The sequence below is a fragment of the Astatotilapia calliptera genome, chromosome 6 (genome assembly GCF_964374335.1).
Source record: "Astatotilapia calliptera chromosome 6, fAstCal68.1, whole genome shotgun sequence".
NCBI lineage: Eukaryota > Metazoa > Chordata > Actinopteri > Cichliformes > Cichlidae > Astatotilapia > Astatotilapia calliptera.
Genome location: NC_137427.1, coordinates 10534472 through 10553575, shown reverse-complemented (window position 1 = coordinate 10553575; position 19104 = coordinate 10534472). Strand labels below are relative to the sequence as shown.

Below are 19104 nucleotides of genomic sequence, written 5' to 3'. Positions count from 1 at the left end.
TCAACATCTTGTGGATTTAAATGCTCTTATATATACCTCAGTTGTAACAATTGGTTATTTGAGTTACTGCTGCCTGCAGCAAGAACCAACAAAACATTTTCACCTAGATCTGCCACTCACTGAATACTTCTGTTTTTCTGCACCATTCTCTGTAAATCTGAAGAGATGCAGGAAAATTCCCATAAACAATCACGTCACTCAACATCACTTGAATCACCCTCCTTCCTCATTCTGATGCGCTGTTTGAACTTCAGCAGGTGCCTTGACCATGTTTACATGCATAAATGCGTTGAGTCGTTTCCATGTGATCTGCTGATTAGATATAGTTGCATTAACAGTCAAGTGTATCTAACAAAGTAATCAGTAAGTGTAGATGTCTCATTGTGATCTTTCCCCAAACGTATATGTTTCACTATTTTACAAAGTAAACAGTAATCCTTAATCTATATAAAATCCTACAAACTGTTATAAAATAATGAGCTGCCCACACATTAAACCAGCCGCTTGTTTTCCAGCTGTTGGAGAAATGTTTAATATACAGTATATACAACTAACGATGTGTTTTTCTTTTTTTCACCAGTGTACATTTGACTTTCTGCAGGATCAATTCTACAGTAAAGCTGATTAAACGAAAAAGTGTGCCAATTAAAACACTATGTACAAAAGCTTTGTAAAACCAAATCTTCACTCGTCAATCATCAAAGCGAACTGATCGACATGTATTGATATCAATTGAAAATTTCTTATTGGACGGTGCAGTAAACCCAAGTCCCGCCCCCCTGTTATTAAAGTCCATTCTGCGCGAGTGGGCTCGTTCAAACTCCCCCAGAAGGCCTTGCTGCAACTGCTGCTGCGCGTCCTTCCCTAGTGCCATATTTGCTCCACCAGTGCTCGTCGCCGCCGGCTGGAAACCCTTTTTAAAGCCCCCCATCAACCGGAGGAACTTCTGCTGTTGTTCAGAGCTGTTGAACTGCGCCGTGCTCCACTGGCCCAAACCCTGCAGAACAGAAACAAAAGTTCATAAACATTAGAAATGCATTCAGGAGTAAAGTTTCCACATTTAAGAACCTTCTTCTGCTTGAAGACTATAATTCTGTAGCTACAGCCACACTAAACGCATCGTTTTCTCTCCCGTCCACACCGAGACGGCGTTTTCGCTGATGGAAAACGCAACATTTTAAAAACGCATGCATTTGATAAAGGTGCTTTCACGTCGCAGTGTGGACAGCAAAAGCGGAGACTTTCTAAAACGATGACGCATGTTAGTCATGTGATGCAGTCATGTGACCAATTAAACAAAGACAGCGGAGGGCATTATACAGCAGTTGTTTTGTTTGCTCTCAGTTTTGACAGCCCTATTAAAGATTAATATCAGTCTGTACATGCTCCAGATAGCTTTTCTTCAAATTCTTTAACTCTCTCTCGCTTTTGCAACTTTGTACTTTTGTGTTACTCGCAGCAACAACTCCACCTCATTGTTAGTCCATTTAAAAAACTCAGTGCTTTTCCTCAACATTTTGCCGCCACGTTTCAAAGAGCTGGAAAGTAAATAAGCGGCAGACAGAAATGAGGCAGGTCGAATCGTCTTGCGTTTCACGCATGCGCAGTACCGGAACATAACCGTTTTCAGCCGTTTCAATGTGGATGCACAACTCTGTGAAAACGGCTAAAAACGCCAGTGTGGACGCGCAGGGTTTTCAGACGAAAACGCCGTTTTCAAATCTATCCGGGCTAGTGTGGACGTAGCCTTAGAAACTTGGGATTATTTGTTTTAAAAGATGGGGGCATTTGGCAGGTAGAACTGATCTTAAAGACGTATGTGAGCATTGTGAGAAGTTTTTTGTTTTATTTTTATCTTCACCCACAACAGTGTCTTCCTTAGATAACCCCGTATGTCTCATCTCTGTTTACCATTCCCTTTTTTTGAGTCTATCTGCCATGTTAATTCATTAAAATGCATTGGTGTTGCACAAGGAAGGGCATCTGACATAAAAACTCTGCCAGATCAAACATGCTGAGCTACGTGCTGTGACAAACAAGTGCTCCTTCATTTAAAGGCATTTAAGACACGGGGAGTTTGCATAGTGGTATTCTTTGTAAAAACAAAACAAACAAACAACACTAATACCGACCGTAGGTTTGACTGTTTTGTCAGGTTGAGAGGCCTTGTCGATCTCCATTTGTAAAGCCTGTCTTCTTTCCTTTAAGACAAAAACAAACAAAACAAAACAATCATCAAACTACACTGCATAAAACACAAAAAGCATTCTGATTTGCTTAGCTCTGGTAAACTCATTTTACATCGTGGGCCACATACAACCCACTTTGAGCTTAAGTTAAAATACCCTTTCTGACAGTGTAAAGGTATTTAACTGCACATTTAATCTCTGAGATATCTCAATATATGAGGAAGAAGAGTAATTTAAACATTGTCTCCGCTTTTCAAGATGATAAAAAAAATGCTGCTCCTGTAATTATAAAGTGGATTTTTTTTTTGTTGATTCCCAGAAAACTTCCTATTTTTGTAATTTATTTTTACTGTGGACACGCTTAAAAACAGACACCTATAGCTGTACATTGGAACTAAATAATAAAAATACATAAGATTTAAATAAAAAACACATTTAAAAAAGCTCAAATAACTAAAACAAAAGCTAAAAAAAGAAAAGAAAAAAAAGGAAAAAGTGTTTTAAAACGAGTTTTAAAAGTAGACAGTGAAGGGGCCTCTCCACCTGCAGAGGCGACTGGGCACGATAGAAAAAGCCTAGTCGCTTCTGCGCTTCCTACTGGATCTTGGTCAGCTGACCTGAGACACTGACAGGGTGTGCAGGGATCAGGAAGTGCAGAGAGGGAAGGTGGGGCAAGATTGTGAAAGGATTTAAAAACAAACGTAAGAATTTTAAAATGAACTCTAAAAGACACAGGCAGCCTGTGCAGCGAGGCCAGGACAGGGGTGCAGCTGACGCGAAAGTAATGACCCACTGACTCAGTGGTCAGTGACGTCAGACAGAAACTACAGTTTAACAACTTGAATGAATGTGTTTCCTTGGACCTTACGTGATATATGTCACATCTTGCTCATAGTACATAATAATGTCCCTCAGGGAATGGTTGATGTGACAAGGGCTGCTAATATAAAAGTGGCCTGTAGAAGAACAGTGTTTCCTAAATTTCTGAAAGACTACGTGCATTTTGAAACATGCCAATTCCTGATTATGGCAATAAGTTTCACACATCAATCTACGGAGCGATAACGAGAGCTCTGTTGACCTGATTGATGGTGATCTCATCAGTGTTTCCACTCCTCTCTGACAGGAAAACCACGTCGACTTGGGGAGACTCCTGAAACTACAGTTCATAAAAAGCTCATACACTGTTCATACCAAATAAAAAGCATCCAGGCACACGGCTAACAACCTGAGAGAAGCGCACTCACCTCTGGGTCTTCCCGTTCTTGTTTGATGTTTTTCTTCTTTTTAGCAACAGGTTCAACTCCAGAGTTGCTCGTGCGTTGCACCTTAGCAGAGCTCTTTTTCTTTTTGCTCTTCTTCTTGTCACCAGCTTCGCCACTCTGCTCATCCCCCTGAACCTCCTGTTTGTCTTCTTCCTCTTCACATTTTACCTTTTTTCTTTTCTTCTTCTTTGGCTCTTCTTCCTCTGCATTGGTAGACTCCACAGTAGCTATTTTACATTTACCCTTTTTTACCTTTTTCTTAAATTCTGTCGTTACTTCATCATCAGTAGTAACAATAACACTGTTTGTTGATTTCTCTTGCTTTTCACTTTTTCTAACTTTGTCTGATGCTGCGTTGCTCTTTTTGTTTTTGCCTTTAACCTCTGTTGTTTCTACTCCATTTTCTTCTTTAGTCTCAGTTTCTTTCTTTTTCTTCTTTTTTATTTTTACGTCCTCGTGTTCGATTTTTTCTAACTTTATGCCATTTTCAGCTGCTTTAGCTTTCTTTATTGTTGCTCCTTCCACAGTTAAAGGGCATTTTTGTTTTTTCTTCTTTTCTTTTCTTTGCCCTTCGGTCGCCTCTGTGCTCATATCTAAAGCATGTTGCTTATCTTTCACTTTCTTGGGCAGACTGTCTTGTTCCACTTGCTTTTCTTCCTCCTCTTCTTTTACCATATTTTCTCGTTTTATTTGTGTAGACTTATTCTTTACGTTCTTCTTCTGTTTCTTATCCACTTCCTGCTCTTTTACTAAAGTATCTGCAGTTTCTACATAAGCCTCGCCATCAGCCAACACCTTATTTTTCTTCTTCTTTTCTTTGCTTTTCACCTCAGTCTCCTCTGTGCTCATATCTAAAACCTGTTTTTTCCCTTTCTTGACTTTTTTGGGCAGATTATCTTTTCCCACTTGCTCCTCTTCCTCTTTCACCATGTTTTCTTGTTTAATTTGTGTAGACTTATTTTTTCCTTTTGTCTTCTTCTCTTTCTTTTCCACTTCCTTCTCTTTTACTAAACTCTGTGTAATTTCTCCTAGACTCTCACCATCTGCCAGCAGCCTCTTCTTCTTCTTCTTTTTGGTGACATCTTGTCCATCAGTGACCTCAGAGTCATTGACATCATCCAGAGAATCTGTTTTCCTCTCCTTCTTTTTCTTATTTTTTTCCTTCTCACCATTTCCGTCCCAAGACCCGTCTTCGATCCCCACAGCATCAGCCATTTTGCCTTTCTTCTGTTCTTTTCTCACCTCTTTTAGGCTGGAATCATCAGCTTTTCCTTTTTTGTGTTTCTTCTCTTTCTTTATATTATTTTCCTCACTCTTCTCTTCCTCCATCTTCATTTTCATGATTTCTGAGTGCCTCTCCTCAGCTACAGGTCTCTTGCTTGACTGGTGAGAGAAAGTTCACTGTTACTTCAAGTTTCTATTCTGTGTTTGTGGAACAGTGAATGACAGAGCAGTAAACACTAACCAAAGGTTTGGCTGGCTCTTTGGGTCGGGACTGCTGATCAATTTCTCTTTGGAGGGCCAGTCGCTTTGCCTGAAGAGAACCAATCAGAACTGGACATAAATATTTGTAATAAAAATGGACAACCCCACCGCAACACTGTTTTGTGTATTGGTTAGCAAGTCTGGATTACTTTGTCGCCTTGTAGCGTTAAGAAGTCAGAATAAGATATTCCGATTAGGTTGGATAATCAGTACCTGATCAATTGTGATTTCAATGGGCTTGTGACAGGACCTTTCAGAAACAAAAACTACGTCCTCATCGGAATCCGTCTGAAACATAAAAGGGAAATATCAGCATCCATTCAGACACATCTCTAAGCTAACCGGTCCATGGTCTCAAATATTTAGAAAAAAAATGAAGTTAAAGCTTTACTAAAACACCAGGTGTTGTGTTTGAATATGTACGTTAAAGGCAAAATAATATATATAATATATAACAAAACTAAGCGATTTGATTCAAGATAAGAAGACCAGGTTTATGCACAAAACGCTACAGGTAACTGGCCACGCTAGCTTATTAGCCAACGGGAGCTTACAGTAAAAAAAAGTTAATCCGATCCAGAACTGAACAGTTTAATTAGTCAGACAATTACACTATTTTGGCACAAGCGCATCGGATATTGTAAAATACAAACTTCAAAAGCGATTTACTTACTTTGCACACTTTTACAATTCACGTGGGTAGCGTTTTACGTTCGCGACCCGGAAGTAGATTTTTCTCTTCCTGCTAGAGACGAGAAAGGAGTCCGTAGCAACGGAGGCGAGCTGCTAAACAGTTTGACAGTTGTTTAATTTTTAATTTTCACTGTTTTTGTTTGTGTTAACCATCAACATTAAAACGATTAAAAAATATTAACTAAAATATGCACAATTTTCAATTGTAACCCAAGTAGGACCAAATTCAGAACTCATAATTACTTTGTCTTTATTTAAACAGACGTATGTAGTTAGATGTATGATTTGCTTATGATAATGTTAAATACCCTCAAGTTATTACTGTCAGTGTCATTGAGGAAAAGTGACGATGCAAGTCAGCAACGCCTAACAGACATCTCTTTGAAACATGTCTTGTGATTTGAGGCTGACTTTAAAGCATGATCTCACTTGAAACTTGCAAAATAAATAACAATGCTGTGTATTTAAGGTTATTATGCATACTTTTTATAGTGGGATTTTAGATATGGTTGTGTGTGCTGAATTTCTTGTGCAGGTGGCAGAATTTCTTATGAAATGGCAAGGGGAGTGAGATGAGCCTAATGTGCCCCTGTCAAAGTTGTACTTCCCCCTTTTTGGGTGACATTCCAGTATTGACAATACACTTGTGACAGCAGATAATATCATTGAGCTTCAAATGCACTTTGTTCATGACACAAATAACAGCTCAATTATTCCAAGCCACTTACTTACCACAGGGGAAGGATGCATTTTACACCAGATGTCCTTCCTAATGTAACCCTCCCATTTATTCAGGCTTGTGATCCCTGAGGCTGGGTTTGTGTCGAAAAAACAGGTATCTTTCAAAGCAGGATCCACAACTTAAACACATAGTTTGAGGAGAAATTTTGGGAGTTTGGCAGCGAAATCCCTGTTATTTTAACAGTGAATTCACCCTGCTGACTTCTGTTACAACCAGGGATTAAAATGGTCTGAAATGATGTGGCACCTTAAGTAAATTAGTAATTTACATCTCTTTAACGCATGATAAAATCAAGCCACTTAATTATTCATGTTTTGTGTCCAGCATTCTTACAAGCCTTTCTAAACATAGGCTCACCCCCCCGACATCCCCTTTAGTCTAAACAAAGCCAGAAGCCAGCGACAGGTCTCCGATGCCTTTATTGACATGTAACCCTCCCCCTGCAACCTCTTGTAGCCAGCCATTGCAGATCCAGCCATTAGCTTTATACTCTTCCATGTGCATGACAGTCATTTTGACCAAGCATACAGTTTTCTGTCACCCAGCTTTCATTTTGGAAATGGACGTTTAAGAAGCCGCATCCGAATCCAGCTCTGCTCCTAGTAGCTAGCTGCAATCCTCCTCCATCTCCATCATCCAGCAGGCCATGCTTTTGCAGGTCCCTGACGTTCTTACTACTGAAAGCTTACTTATTTTTAGAAGACTCCCACATGCAGTGAGGATTTTTGGCTATTTATGTGATATGACTTGGCTCGTGATTTAACATAACACAGAGAAGGGGGATGTGTGTGCCTTCATATCAGTAGTTTCAGTCCTACTAAATAACACTCAAAGCTAATGATATAGCTTAAGTATCATAAGCAGATTTGCATATATATTAAGTTTTAAAATACACTCTAGATCAGGATTGTTAAGGAGAATGTGTGGACTAATATGTGGACCAATTTTAAGGATAATCTTTTCAGGAAACATACATTTATATGCTTGAAGTGTTGCTTGGAAACCAGTTTGGTGTTAAAACAGTTGCACCATTTCTTTCTTTATTTGTGATTCAGTTACAGTGCACTGAACACTTGACGACGATACATCTGAACTAGATGTAGTAGTACCTGACTTTATAGTTATCCCAACAATAAAAACAACAACACCAGGGTATATTTAACAGAATAGGTGCACTGATGTATTAGTCACTTTGTGCAAATCACATTACAGACATTCATGTTATGCTGCCATAAAACAGTGACAGAGCTATCATTATAAGAGGATCTCAAAAAAGAAATACCAGTGCTTTTTCACATTTGGAACAACTACAGTACATGTTTAAAAATCAGTTATATAGGCTTAATACATTAAAAAAAATCCTACAATGATCATATTTTCATTGTACTATATTAGAACACAAGGCTTTACACAAAAGTAAAATCACTCACAGTTTAGTTGTTTAGTGTTATAGTAAGAAGAAATGGTCTCAAGATTAGAGAAGAACATTGTGAGACCTGCTTTTCAACCTCATTTTACTAACTTGTTCAGGATTGGATTCAGAATTCAGTCTCAAAGTTAACTGAGTCTTAATAGGTTAAATTCAACACAAACTTTTCAGCATTGTAATTAAATGGGCTTGATTTACTAAACAGGACAAAATAGTGCGTGAGCACGATCCCCAAATAGCACTTACAGGTGTGGTTAGTTATCTAAACACACCCACTTTCAGTTCATTATAATATCAATTGCAAAAAATGTGATATGCTGTTTTTCAGTGTAAAATATCACGACTGGATCGGTCACAAAAATCTCTGAAATCCCACCTCTGACATGCAATCTTGTTACTGCAATGTCTTTGTTAATACTGATGTTACTTTTTTTTTCACACCAAAACCCAATTTCTGCTTGTGCAATACGTCAGCAAATCTGGCCCAAAATATCAAAGGTTTCCAGTTAAATTTACAGTTATGCCAAATCTTTTCATTTTGTTTCATGGAATTTAAAGTTTAACTGTAAAGTGGGAAGAAAATGCAAGAAAACCCTTTGGAATTATCAAAATAACCCTACATGTAAACTTACATGTGATATCCCACATAGTGTTATCATTTTGGGCCACTTTTGTTTCTGTTGCGCCTGGGACTCCACCAAGTGATCACCACCATTAAGCTTCAGTATAATGTAAGGATGGGTGGTATTAAGCTGAAGTCTAGTAGAGGTTAGGTAAGAAGGTAATAATGAGAACAATAAGCCTAACCTGAAGTAAAATCATCATCTCTGTCTTGCCAACATACCATAAAGCCTGCTTTGTTGTCATTTTGACTGAGGTGGGACCATAATACACAAAATTAATGTTTTGTTGTAGTCAAAAAATGTGAAACAACCGATTAAGACCTTAAACTCATAGGGGAAGTTCTTACAAAGGTGGGAATCAAGGGAGCCCAGACTTTTATAAATTTTGACTTCTTTTTGCAACATCAAGGGCCCCTGCTGACCGTTAGAAAGAACCCATGTTTAAGGCACTTTGGCACTAGCTTTACTTATCAGACTCAGAAGCTACAGCCATCTTTTATATACATTTTATGGCTTTCTGGAATGAATTTATTAACCAGTGTACTACAGAATGATTTCAGTGAAATATAATCCTAAAATGAACCCAGGAGCATCGTTATATGACAGTTTAGGGAGGTATAAGATCCAAGGTTCATCATTTTTCCTTTGTCAATATATATATTCACTATGTTTAATGAAGACTAATGACAGCTGTTTATTTCTCACCACCAGTTAATGGATAAAAACCCAATAAAAAAATTTAGATTTTTAATTCCAAAGGGTTTACTTTTTCTGCCATTTTTAAGATTTTATCATACATCTAAAAAATGTTGATAATGCACAATAAACTCCGCAAGACAAAACAGTCTGACCACAGAAACGGTTACCTGTTTCTTTTAGGTTTACACATACCTGGCCTTCCTCAGCAACGGGATTTGCTTGATTGTCCAGAAATTGTTTTATTTTTAAATGTAAATTTTCTGACTTATTGGCTTAGAGGGGTGAGACTGTTTTGTCAATGATCTCTCCAATGCCAATTTATTAGAAACACAAACAACTGGTCATTTTCTTTAGTATACAGGTATTAAAATTCTAGAAAACAAAACACTTATGTTTTGACAAAATACATTACCTTTAAACTGTGCTTTTACATGCATGTCCAGTAATGTCAAATATCACAATTCCCAGATGTAATCAGTGCTGATAAAGTGCAAAATTACAGCCACTAACAGTAAACCCTATTTACTAATACTGCAGGATTAGTGCTGCAGTATTAAATGGCTTTTTATCATAGGCTTATTAAAAATTAACCTTGTTTAAAAAAAACAATCCACAAGCTGTAGAGTTTTTATTCACCTTTTAAAATCTATTTGATAGTCCTCCACAGCCCTGCACGAGATCTGCTGAATACAAAGCCTTTATGAGTAAACACTGTGAATGTGGCAAACTGCCCAACAGTACTTATATTGGAAAGGCGAGGGATAGAGAGAAAATCACTATGCGAATCCTTTGGGACTTTCCAGGATGAAAAACAGAGGCTGTGCAAGCATTGTGGGTGTAAGCAGGTATTTTACATACCTATCCTAACAGCTTATTTGTAGTTGTAGCTTGAATGCAAACAAAAAAATAATAATAATAATAAATGACATACAAAGTGCATTTTTATGAAGTAAGCATGGTTGATAAACAAAAGTTAGAATGTTGCAGCACTGGTTTGGTGCTGCTCAGGCAAAAGAGTTTACCTCAACACATTCAAGTCTTCCTCTAAGCTCAACTCTGTCATGGTTTAACAACAGGTCATTCAATATGTCTCTTTTAATATAATATAATAAAAAAAAAAACACTTTAAATATAACATTTAGTTGTGCTAATAGACTTCTTGTTCTTGTGTGTATGTATTATAATTCAGATTACACGTGTTCATCGAAAAATGCATCATCGAAAAATATCACTTTACTGAGAGATGTCGCTTTCTCTTCCCTCTCTTGTTCCTTTACATCCATCAAAAAAGCCTTCGGGAAAATGTAGGCAAAAATACCACTAGTTTCTTTTTAAAATGCCAAATCTGCACATGTGTGGCAAAAAACACAAACACAGTAAACATAGCTATCTCTTATGAAGTCGCTTCTTTGTGATATGTACCGTCTTTAATACTTCTTCCCTCAAAAATGTGACTGAAGTGTGTCCTCTTCAACATTTGCCCCGTATATTACCATAACCGTCGTCCAGTGTAGTTAACTGGGGCTGTGGGCATCTATAAGACACGAACAAGTAGTGAGAAAGTACAGCATTCTACTGTATCTAATCTACTGTACAGTCATGTTATTCCAGAGTGATTTAGAGGCAAAAACGCAGTTTGTGTTTATGGCATACTTACTGTACCACCGTTCATCACTAGAGCCATCTCGGTAGGTTGGTAGACATGCCCTCTGAAGGCGATACCAGGACGCATACTTCCATGGCTACCGTGGTATGTTCCGCTTCGGAGAGCTGGCACGCACACACACAAAAGATGCATTTGGTACTAAGAATAACCAATGTGTCATCTGATTATAATTATTACATAACCTTGAAAGTCCAAGCAGCTGACTTTAAGTATAACTTTCATACTGATCATATACCTTTTTGTGATCTTTATTTGGATGAATAAACTACAGCCATGTGAAAGAGAAACTTGTCAGAGGGCTCTGCATTGTGTCAGCCACTAAGTACACCCTTACTGCTTCCATAAGAATTAAAAGGGTAAGTGGCATCCAGTTGCTGCTAATCAAATGCACTTGATTTGTTGATCACTGGTTCGTGTGGCACCAACCACATGGGTTGGTGGTTTGTTGATCTGAAGCATTCAGGTGCCACAATCTTCCCAGCAAACATCCCAGTAAATTCGCCCCAAGGTAAGGCCGTGTAGTGCTTAGAGGGAAAAATAACAAACAGCTGCATCTCAGACTCTACAACACTCAGTTAACTTGCAAAATATTTAAATTCTTGACAGCACAGTTAAAAAAGACAAGAAGTATGGCTTGTTTAGAAGGGCTGTCAGAATAATATCGTTCGGACAGACAAAATTAAAGTGAAGATGTTTGGCCAAAATGCCTTTCGCCCAGTTGAAATGCTTTGGTGTGACCTTGTGAGAGGTGTGTGAGTTATTGTTGCCAAAAGTGGTTCAACCAGTAATTGAATCATGGGCTGTACTTAGTTTGTCACAGGACTGCATAGAGTCCATTGAAGATTTATTATTTATTTATTTATTTATTCTTAATGCAGTGAGATGTAGGTGGGTGCCTTTCCATAACAAAATTGCTTACTGCTCATAGCAGTAAGCAATTTAAATGAATTCAGTTCTACATTTTGACTCATTTGAATTAATTGAACACTTGTTTTGTTGCCTTCTTTGTTCTGTTCTCTTTTCATGTCATGCATTTATTTCCCACACTTGTTTTCTCAGTTACTTCATGCCTACTGATTCTGTCTTTGTCCTTTCTGCCTCTGTTCTTTTCTACAGGCATCTCTGTTTCCTGCATGTTTCTGATTTGCAGTAACTTACAAACCTGCTCAGTACATACTGTTGCTGTTGCTCAGTGCCCTTTGTTTCACTCTGCTTTTATAGACAGATTGAGGCAGATGACTGCTCATACTCAGTCTAGTGACGTCCAAGGTTTCTTCTTGTTAGCGTTCATATTAAGTCTCCTGCAAAGACTGAACACTTTAAATTTGCTGGCGTTCTGATTTGTATAAGTTCATTTCATGCCGCACTATGTGACATGGATTTAATATACCTGGGCTGGAAATCAAGTTTGGTTCATGTAGACTCTGTGCTTAATGAAAACTGCTCTGTCACGAGCTATGACGCTTTGCTATTTGTTTCCACTACATTCCCTTAGTTGCTTTCACAAAGGCAGCTGTTGACATGCTGTATTTAAAAAAAAAGGAACTGCTGGTGTTGAGTTGATTAGTGCGTCATTTCAGCTGCATTCCTGGTTGGCTGGTTATTTAATTGAAGTAGGTCACAGCTACCGTGAAATTGTGAGATAGTTATCCTTGATTTCTAACACTGTCAGAATTTTGTCCCAGGCTATCTTTGGTTGCGAGACCATTACAACAGCCAACTTTAACATCTCTCACTGTGCAATGCAGGATCTCATGTTTTGAATTTTTTTAGTAAGTCAGACATGTTAGCAGCCCAACCTCAGTCTCTTAGCAACTTTCTGAAGTCACTACAAGTACAGTGTTGTGTCTTGATGCATGCTCAGTCATCCAGGTAAGTAAATCTCCAAAAGTTGGTTCTGTTCATCTGGACGTAGCGTTTTGTGGGAGAAACGCTTCGTCACTCATCCAAGTGACTTCTTAATTTAATTAATTTAAATTAATTTAATTTAATCTTAATTGTGCAAATTCTCATGACCATTGATCAACAGCCACTGATCAAAGCCCACTGATCAATGGCCATGAGGACCATTCACACAGAGTTGGGGAATGGCTGCAATCACAGCATTGTAAGGTGGTGACAGATGTACCCTTAGGCCCCTCCTCGATTCAGAGATGGTCTTTCCCTTTTCACGTAAATGGCCTCCTTGACTCCGCGCTCAAACCAGCGTTCCTCCCTGTCCAGGATGTGTACATCCTCATCCTTGAAAGAGTGTCCACTGGCCTGTAGGTGTAAATAGACTGCAGAGTCCTGGCCTGATGAGGTAGAGCCACCTCGTCAGGCCAGGACTCCGCAGTCTATTTACACCTACAGGCCAGTGGACACTCTTTCAAGGATGAGGATGTACACATCCTGGACAGGGAGGAACGCTGGTTTGAGCGCGGAGTCAAGGAGGCCATTTACGTGAAAAGGGAAAGACCATCTCTGAATCGAGGAGGGGCCTAAGGGTACATCTGTCACCACCTTACAATGCTGTGATTGCAGCCATTCCCCAACTCTGTGTGAATGGTACTCATGGCCATTGATCAGTGGGCTTTGGTCAGTGGGCTTTGGTCAGTGGCTGTTGATCAATGGTCATGAGAATTTGCACAATTAAGATTAAGGAACTGACCTCCCAGCCCATTGTTCCTTCACTGGGCTGGTTTCAGTCATTATGCAAATGTACTGGTTATAAGATTGGGGAAACCTGCAGTCAGCTGAGACTGAAGAAGTCATTTGGATGAGTGACGAAGCGTTTCTCCCACAAAACGCTACGTCCAGATGAACAGAATCAACTTTTGGAGATACAGTGTTGTGTCTGCACTGTCTTGTGTCTGTATCGTGTATCGACTTAAAAGACATGTGCTTGATGAAGAACGGTTTGATAAACAAGCCCCTTTCCAGTGTTTTTGAAAGGCGTAGCTAATATCAAATCAAAAATGAGCATGTACTTTTTTTAAATTCTCAGTTTCAGCATGTTTTGCAAACATTGCATTCTTTCTTTATTTCCATTGTTTAGACTGTCTGCATTCATTTTTACAGTTTCACCTGAGCAGTGGTCTGATTGGAGTATATAAAAACACCTGTATGGTTATGACTGAATCACTTCCTACTTAGCTTTTCCTCATGGAATGTGACCTCATTAGTTTAGTCCTTATGTATTATTTATAAGCCATAAAATGTGCAGATCTGCATTTTGGTTGGGTTTGTAGAGAGTAAGTGGAATCCCATGTTTTTCTCTCTTCATGAATACATTCCACATTACAGACACTGAAACAAAAAGATGACAAAACATTTCCCATTTCCCAGCAATGTAAGATCTGTGTTATCATTTTTATGGCACAATAAGATAATGCACAACTTGTTTGTGTTAAATATCTGTGCTATGTTGTATTTACTGTTTATTTAAGTGCAACAATTCAAGAAGAATCTAAGTTTTTCTTAGTCTACAGTATGTTCCATTTTTACACGTTTGAATTGTCTTTTGTTTTTTATTTGTTTCATTTATGTTAGGGGAAATAAATTAAACTCAAAACCAATAGTTTAACCTAGAGATTTAGTAATACTACTTTGAAAAGTCATTTGGTTACATGTGTAGGTGCACAGAGTTTGTCTATGGAGACCTGGATGGAGAGTAAAGACCTGCTAAACTGTGAATCATTTTTTAATAAATGTTATGACTGTGTCAGAAATTCCAGAATGATTCACTACATATACTAACCTTAATAGTGAATGATAAAACATGTAACAATAGAATGAGACTCAAACTTCTCATTTGACTGAGATTTTTTTTTAGCAAAATTCTTCTGAACTGTATTTCCCATGTGCCCCAGTGCAAAGGTACACGTATCCCACAGTGCCTCACAAGAAACTGTACAACGGAAGGTCACCATCCAGCCCTCGCATACTATCAAATACTGCATCAAAAGAAAAATGAGAGCAGTGCTGTAACTTAAACTGTCTTGAAAGGATTTGTTAGTATTGCTCAGTATATTATGTCTTAATCACAAAAATGCTTAGCAGTATTTATTTATTTTGCTGATTTTGATCTTTCATTTAAATGATGCATTAGCAATTATGCAATAAATTGGCACTTAGAAAGTCACACCATTAGTGTCCAAGAGTGTTTGCTGTTGGTGGTGTTTTTCTTTTTTCCATTTTGCGACTGAGCTCAGTTCACACTCGTCTACATAACATGACTTAATATGGAGCAGCGAATGGGAATGAGACACAAGCAGTATTTTTATTGTTGTTTGGTTCTTTTGTTTGTATGGGGTTTCTGTTGTTTTTTTTTTTTCATAAACTGAGAAGTGGATCATTTTTAGGTATTACACACACTCACCAGCTGCCCTTACAAACTCACGGTTTTTAAAACATAGCTTAGACTACATTATCAGTTATATAACTAAGAGAAACCTTTACCTTTTACTTTCAACCACAAATTAAATTCTCTTTTAAATTTCTCTTTCTTCTAGATCTGACTGCCTATTAAGAAGTCTAAAAGGATCACCAAATATCATCATCATGCTGGAGACTGCATGTGCCTTTCTATTCCCTTCACTCTTTGTTTATCCTGGCTTATCGAGGCTTAGCTCTTCATCTGTGCATCTCGCTTCAAATAAATATAGCGAGCAATCAAAGTGAGATGACTCATAACTGTACTGCAGTAAAAGCCTGTTGAAAAATCAGACATTTTCTGAGGTTTAATTGGATTCTTCCCATACAGTACCTAGAAATGAGCTTCCCTGTCTGTAAATAAGACTACTTGCCATTCATGGTTGGATGGTGATGTAGTTTTTTTTCATGTATGATGAATGGAAAACTGGCCTGCAATTCAAAGTAGGATTAGTTCAGTTATTACTGTAAAAAAAAAAGAAGGTGATTAAAAGCAGAGGATTGACAAGCAGCAAAGAAGGCAGTAGTGTGTCATGCACCATAACCATGTACCCATCAGATTTTTCATTTTCAGTCTCCGCTTGACTTGAAATATTTTGGTTAACCTTGTGTTTTCATGAACTCGTGAGAGGCTCAAAGAGTTTTAATGGGAAAAATGTAAATGTGGTTGTAAGATACCAATTTTTATATCTAATTGATATTCAGATTGATCTAACATAATTTTATTTTAATTAATATTCTTTTATAAATTATTAATAAAACTAATTTGGAACTGTAACATTAAATGTATTCAATCAATTAAAACGATTTATTTCAATTTTATGTAACATGTCTGAGATTTTAAAAAGACAAACCACATGAATTACTTTTGTTGTTTTCTCCTTTTTCATTTCTCTTCATAAGGTTGTCACGGTCCCCATTTTTGTTGCCAGTTGCCTAGCAACAGTGGTCTCATAATTTACTGTAAAACACTCAAATGCTAAACGTATTTTGCTCTCAACCTAACATATTGAAACTATGACCTAATAAGTTCCCTTTTTTGTTAGATTAGTTATCTCTGTCACTCAGGTATAGACATGCACACACGTCACATAGGCTTACTTGCACTGTGTTCCTCCATTGAAAAGGCCTGGTTCTCTTGGAAGGATCGGTGCGAATGTGCAGGGAGCTCATCTCCGTAATGTGAAGGAGGAGACGTGTGACTGGTGTCAAAGAAGTCTTGCGTGTCGGATTGTGAAGTTTTCAGGAGACACAGGTGAGTCTCTGGGACAGCGTGGAACAGGAGCAGAAGCCATCCCTGAATAACCAGGGCGACAGCCAGTGCAGGCTCATCGAACACTTTTGCATCCTTATTCCCCCCTCCCTTCTCTCTGTTCCCCCTTCCCCTTAACGTCTGGCTGCCGTAAAGGTAAAACCCCAGCCAGGCCACCCATAGTAATGCTGATGCGAGACTGGACAGGACGAGCCAGATTGCGTTACACTTCCATTTCCGTCTTTCACTATCTCCTTCTCTGTCTTCGTCATTGCCACTTCCTCCATCTACTGCCAGCTCTCCACCACACAGCACCACCCCAAGAGAGAGACCCATGGCTATGAGAAGAAGCCCCAAAGTGTAACTGCAGGTAAGGGCAAAGTCTAAAGGTGGATATTCACAGGCTGGGTGACCCTCCCTAACTACAGTCAGCAGCACCCATTCGGCAGAGATTATCCCCTGAACCAAGGCCAAGGCCAGACCGAGTGCTGCAAGGGAGCTGCCAGATGGGCTTGCCTTTCCAGCTACCAGCCTCCTGAGCCTCACACCCTGCACCAGTAAGCTGGAAAAGCAGAGGGCAAAAAGGGGTCCCCAAAAGGCCCTTCGAACCACACAGAGCGCCTGGTTCTTCCCCACCAGGAAAGCCAGAGAGATGGTAAAAAGCCCAAGAAGTGTGCCCAGAAGCAGGAGTAGAGGCCCCAGGCTGGAGCGCTTGGCAGGATCAGAAATGGAGCGCATCTTGACTAGCAGGAGCACAGCGAGGACCACTGATGTGAGACCACCGCTGCAGGCCACAGTTTCCAGAACAACACCCCAGACTGATTCCAGGTCGCAGAGCACCCTGTATGGAGGATCCACATCCACACTACATCCCCGGGGAGGAGGTGGCGGAGGAGAGGGGTGGGATGACCCATAGCAAATGAGTGGCAGGAGGCAGATGATAATGTGGCTGAGAGCCATCTTAGAGACAGAGACAGAAAACAGTGTACTGGTGAGAAGAGACAGAGAAAGGGTTAAAAGAAAGAGACAAAGATACAAGTACAGGAAGGTTACACTGGGGTGAAAGCTCCAGAGAAGAGGGAGGCAGGGATGTGAGTGTGAAGGTAAATTTCTGCATATTAGTTCCTACTGCATCCTCACAACACCGTAGAAACAGCAGTCAATATCTGTTAACATCCAATATACCTGTTGTGTGAGATGTTTCAAACACACACAGACACATACTCGCGCATTCAATCCACACGACAGACCTGCTTTTAGCACTGGGCAATAGTTTCCATGGAAACGGGAAACAGCGTGGGCTGGCTACATTGCACACTGGGCTTTTGAGAAGTCGAGTTCAGTACCCCAAATCACAGAAAAACATAGGAGTATGCACACACACACACACACACACACACACACACACACACACACACACACACACACACAGACTCAGTGTTTGTACTGATTACTGAGAATCACATTGGTTAAAAGGTTTCCTTAGAATGACTCCAATCACAGTATAAACCCAATCAATTCAACATTGTACAAAAAAGTTTTAACCCTCAAACTGTAAACAAGCAAAGGCAGAAATGTCCTTTTAAGGTCTGAAACTGAAATACAAGAATAGGTTAATACACATAATGAACACAAGCACAAACCAAATAAAAAAAATAAACAAAACATCATCAAAATTTCAACACAGTTTGATTTTTCTAAGAATCTCCAACTCACCTCAGATAAAGTCTTCACTTGATTTCCTATTATTGAGGGTGCAGAGGTATCATAATTTTCCACAAATCATTTTTGGCATCACTTCACTTAGTTGAAGTAATTTTGTATTCCCTGTTAATGAAATCCTTGAGGCAGCAGAAACAAGTCGGTTTCCATTTTGTCTTTCAAAATGTCGCTGTCTGTGCTCACAGCTTCCACTGTTTTAAAGTACAAAATAACACAATTTGAAAGACCAGTAAATGTCCTGCTGATGCACTGACTTGTCCAGCTGCTCCAAGAAGAATCCACAATTATGATGCATGCCTTGATACTTCACACACCCACACAGTCAAATATATCTTCTGTCTCTTTCACTCGTCTCTCTCACTCTCTGCCTCACTCTCTCGCTCCCTCTGTCGTCTTTCTATCCATTCTGTCTGCATGTCTGCGCCGCTCTCTCTCCCTGCTTCACGCTGAATCTGTGGAGGTGTCAGAGATGCAATCCCAGCTTACTTTCGTTCACCCACACACTGGGAGTATGTTGAGTATGATTTGCAGATGCACCTGTATAACTAGGAAGAAGATAGGAAATAAGTGCAGTACACAAACATCTCACAGTCAGCCCAGGATTAGTCACTAATTTGCACATTCAAGCTCCCACGTCTTCCTCTTACCACTTGTAAAAGTCTTCTGCACACCCATAGTTGTGGGAGGTATAGATTCATCTTTCATCAATAAATTATACCAAAGCTATTTTTTCAGGTGGCAAGATGTCTATTGATGGTTTGCATGTGTCAACATGATATAAAATGATGGGTGTCATGTGGTCAGTCTACACAGGTGAGCCTTGTGGCCATGTATCTATTCTAGTAGAGTGTTGCATAATCTTCTGGAAGACATGATTCAGCCAAGTCTGCTTAGACAGGATTAATCCTTTACCCTGCATGTGATGT

The 19104-nt window shown here is 39.2% G+C and overlaps 2 protein-coding genes across 4 annotated transcripts; both read right to left on the bottom strand.

The window, feature by feature from the left end:
• Window positions 1–507: 507 nt before the first annotated feature.
• knop1 (lysine-rich nucleolar protein 1) lies at window positions 508–5697 on the bottom strand. 2 transcript variants are annotated; one of them, XM_026170210.2, is made up of 7 exons: window positions 5613–5697; window positions 5153–5227; window positions 4920–4988; window positions 3437–4837; window positions 3271–3348; window positions 2133–2201; window positions 508–997 (listed from the first exon to the last, which is right to left on the bottom strand). In XM_026170210.2, exons 4-7 carry the CDS (start codon window positions 4793–4795, stop codon window positions 692–694), a joined length of 1812 nt encoding a protein of 603 aa, XP_026025995.2. In that variant the 5' UTR covers window positions 4796–4837; window positions 4920–4988; window positions 5153–5227; window positions 5613–5697; the 3' UTR covers window positions 508–691. The 2 variants fall into 2 exon arrangements, with proteins under 2 accessions (XP_026025995.2, XP_026025996.2); XM_026170211.2 differs by lacking the exon at window positions 3271–3348.
• A 1830-nt stretch (window positions 5698–7527) lies between these two features.
• Window positions 7528–18982, bottom strand: gprc5bb (G protein-coupled receptor, class C, group 5, member Bb). Of its 2 annotated transcripts, XM_026170208.2 has the most exons (5): window positions 18826–18979; window positions 18173–18723; window positions 16306–17416; window positions 10783–10895; window positions 7528–10659 (listed from the first exon to the last, which is right to left on the bottom strand). In XM_026170208.2, the coding sequence occupies exons 3-5, from the start codon at window positions 17414–17416 to the stop codon at window positions 10615–10617; spliced, it is 1269 nt and encodes a 422-aa protein (XP_026025993.1). In that variant the 5' UTR covers window positions 18173–18723; window positions 18826–18979; the 3' UTR covers window positions 7528–10614. The 2 variants fall into 2 exon arrangements, with proteins under 2 accessions (XP_026025993.1, XP_080158865.1); XM_080302739.1 differs by lacking the exons at window positions 7528–10659; window positions 10783–10895 and adding an exon at window positions 15044–15636 and having other exon boundaries at window positions 18826–18982.
• Window positions 18983–19104: the final 122 nt, after the last annotated feature.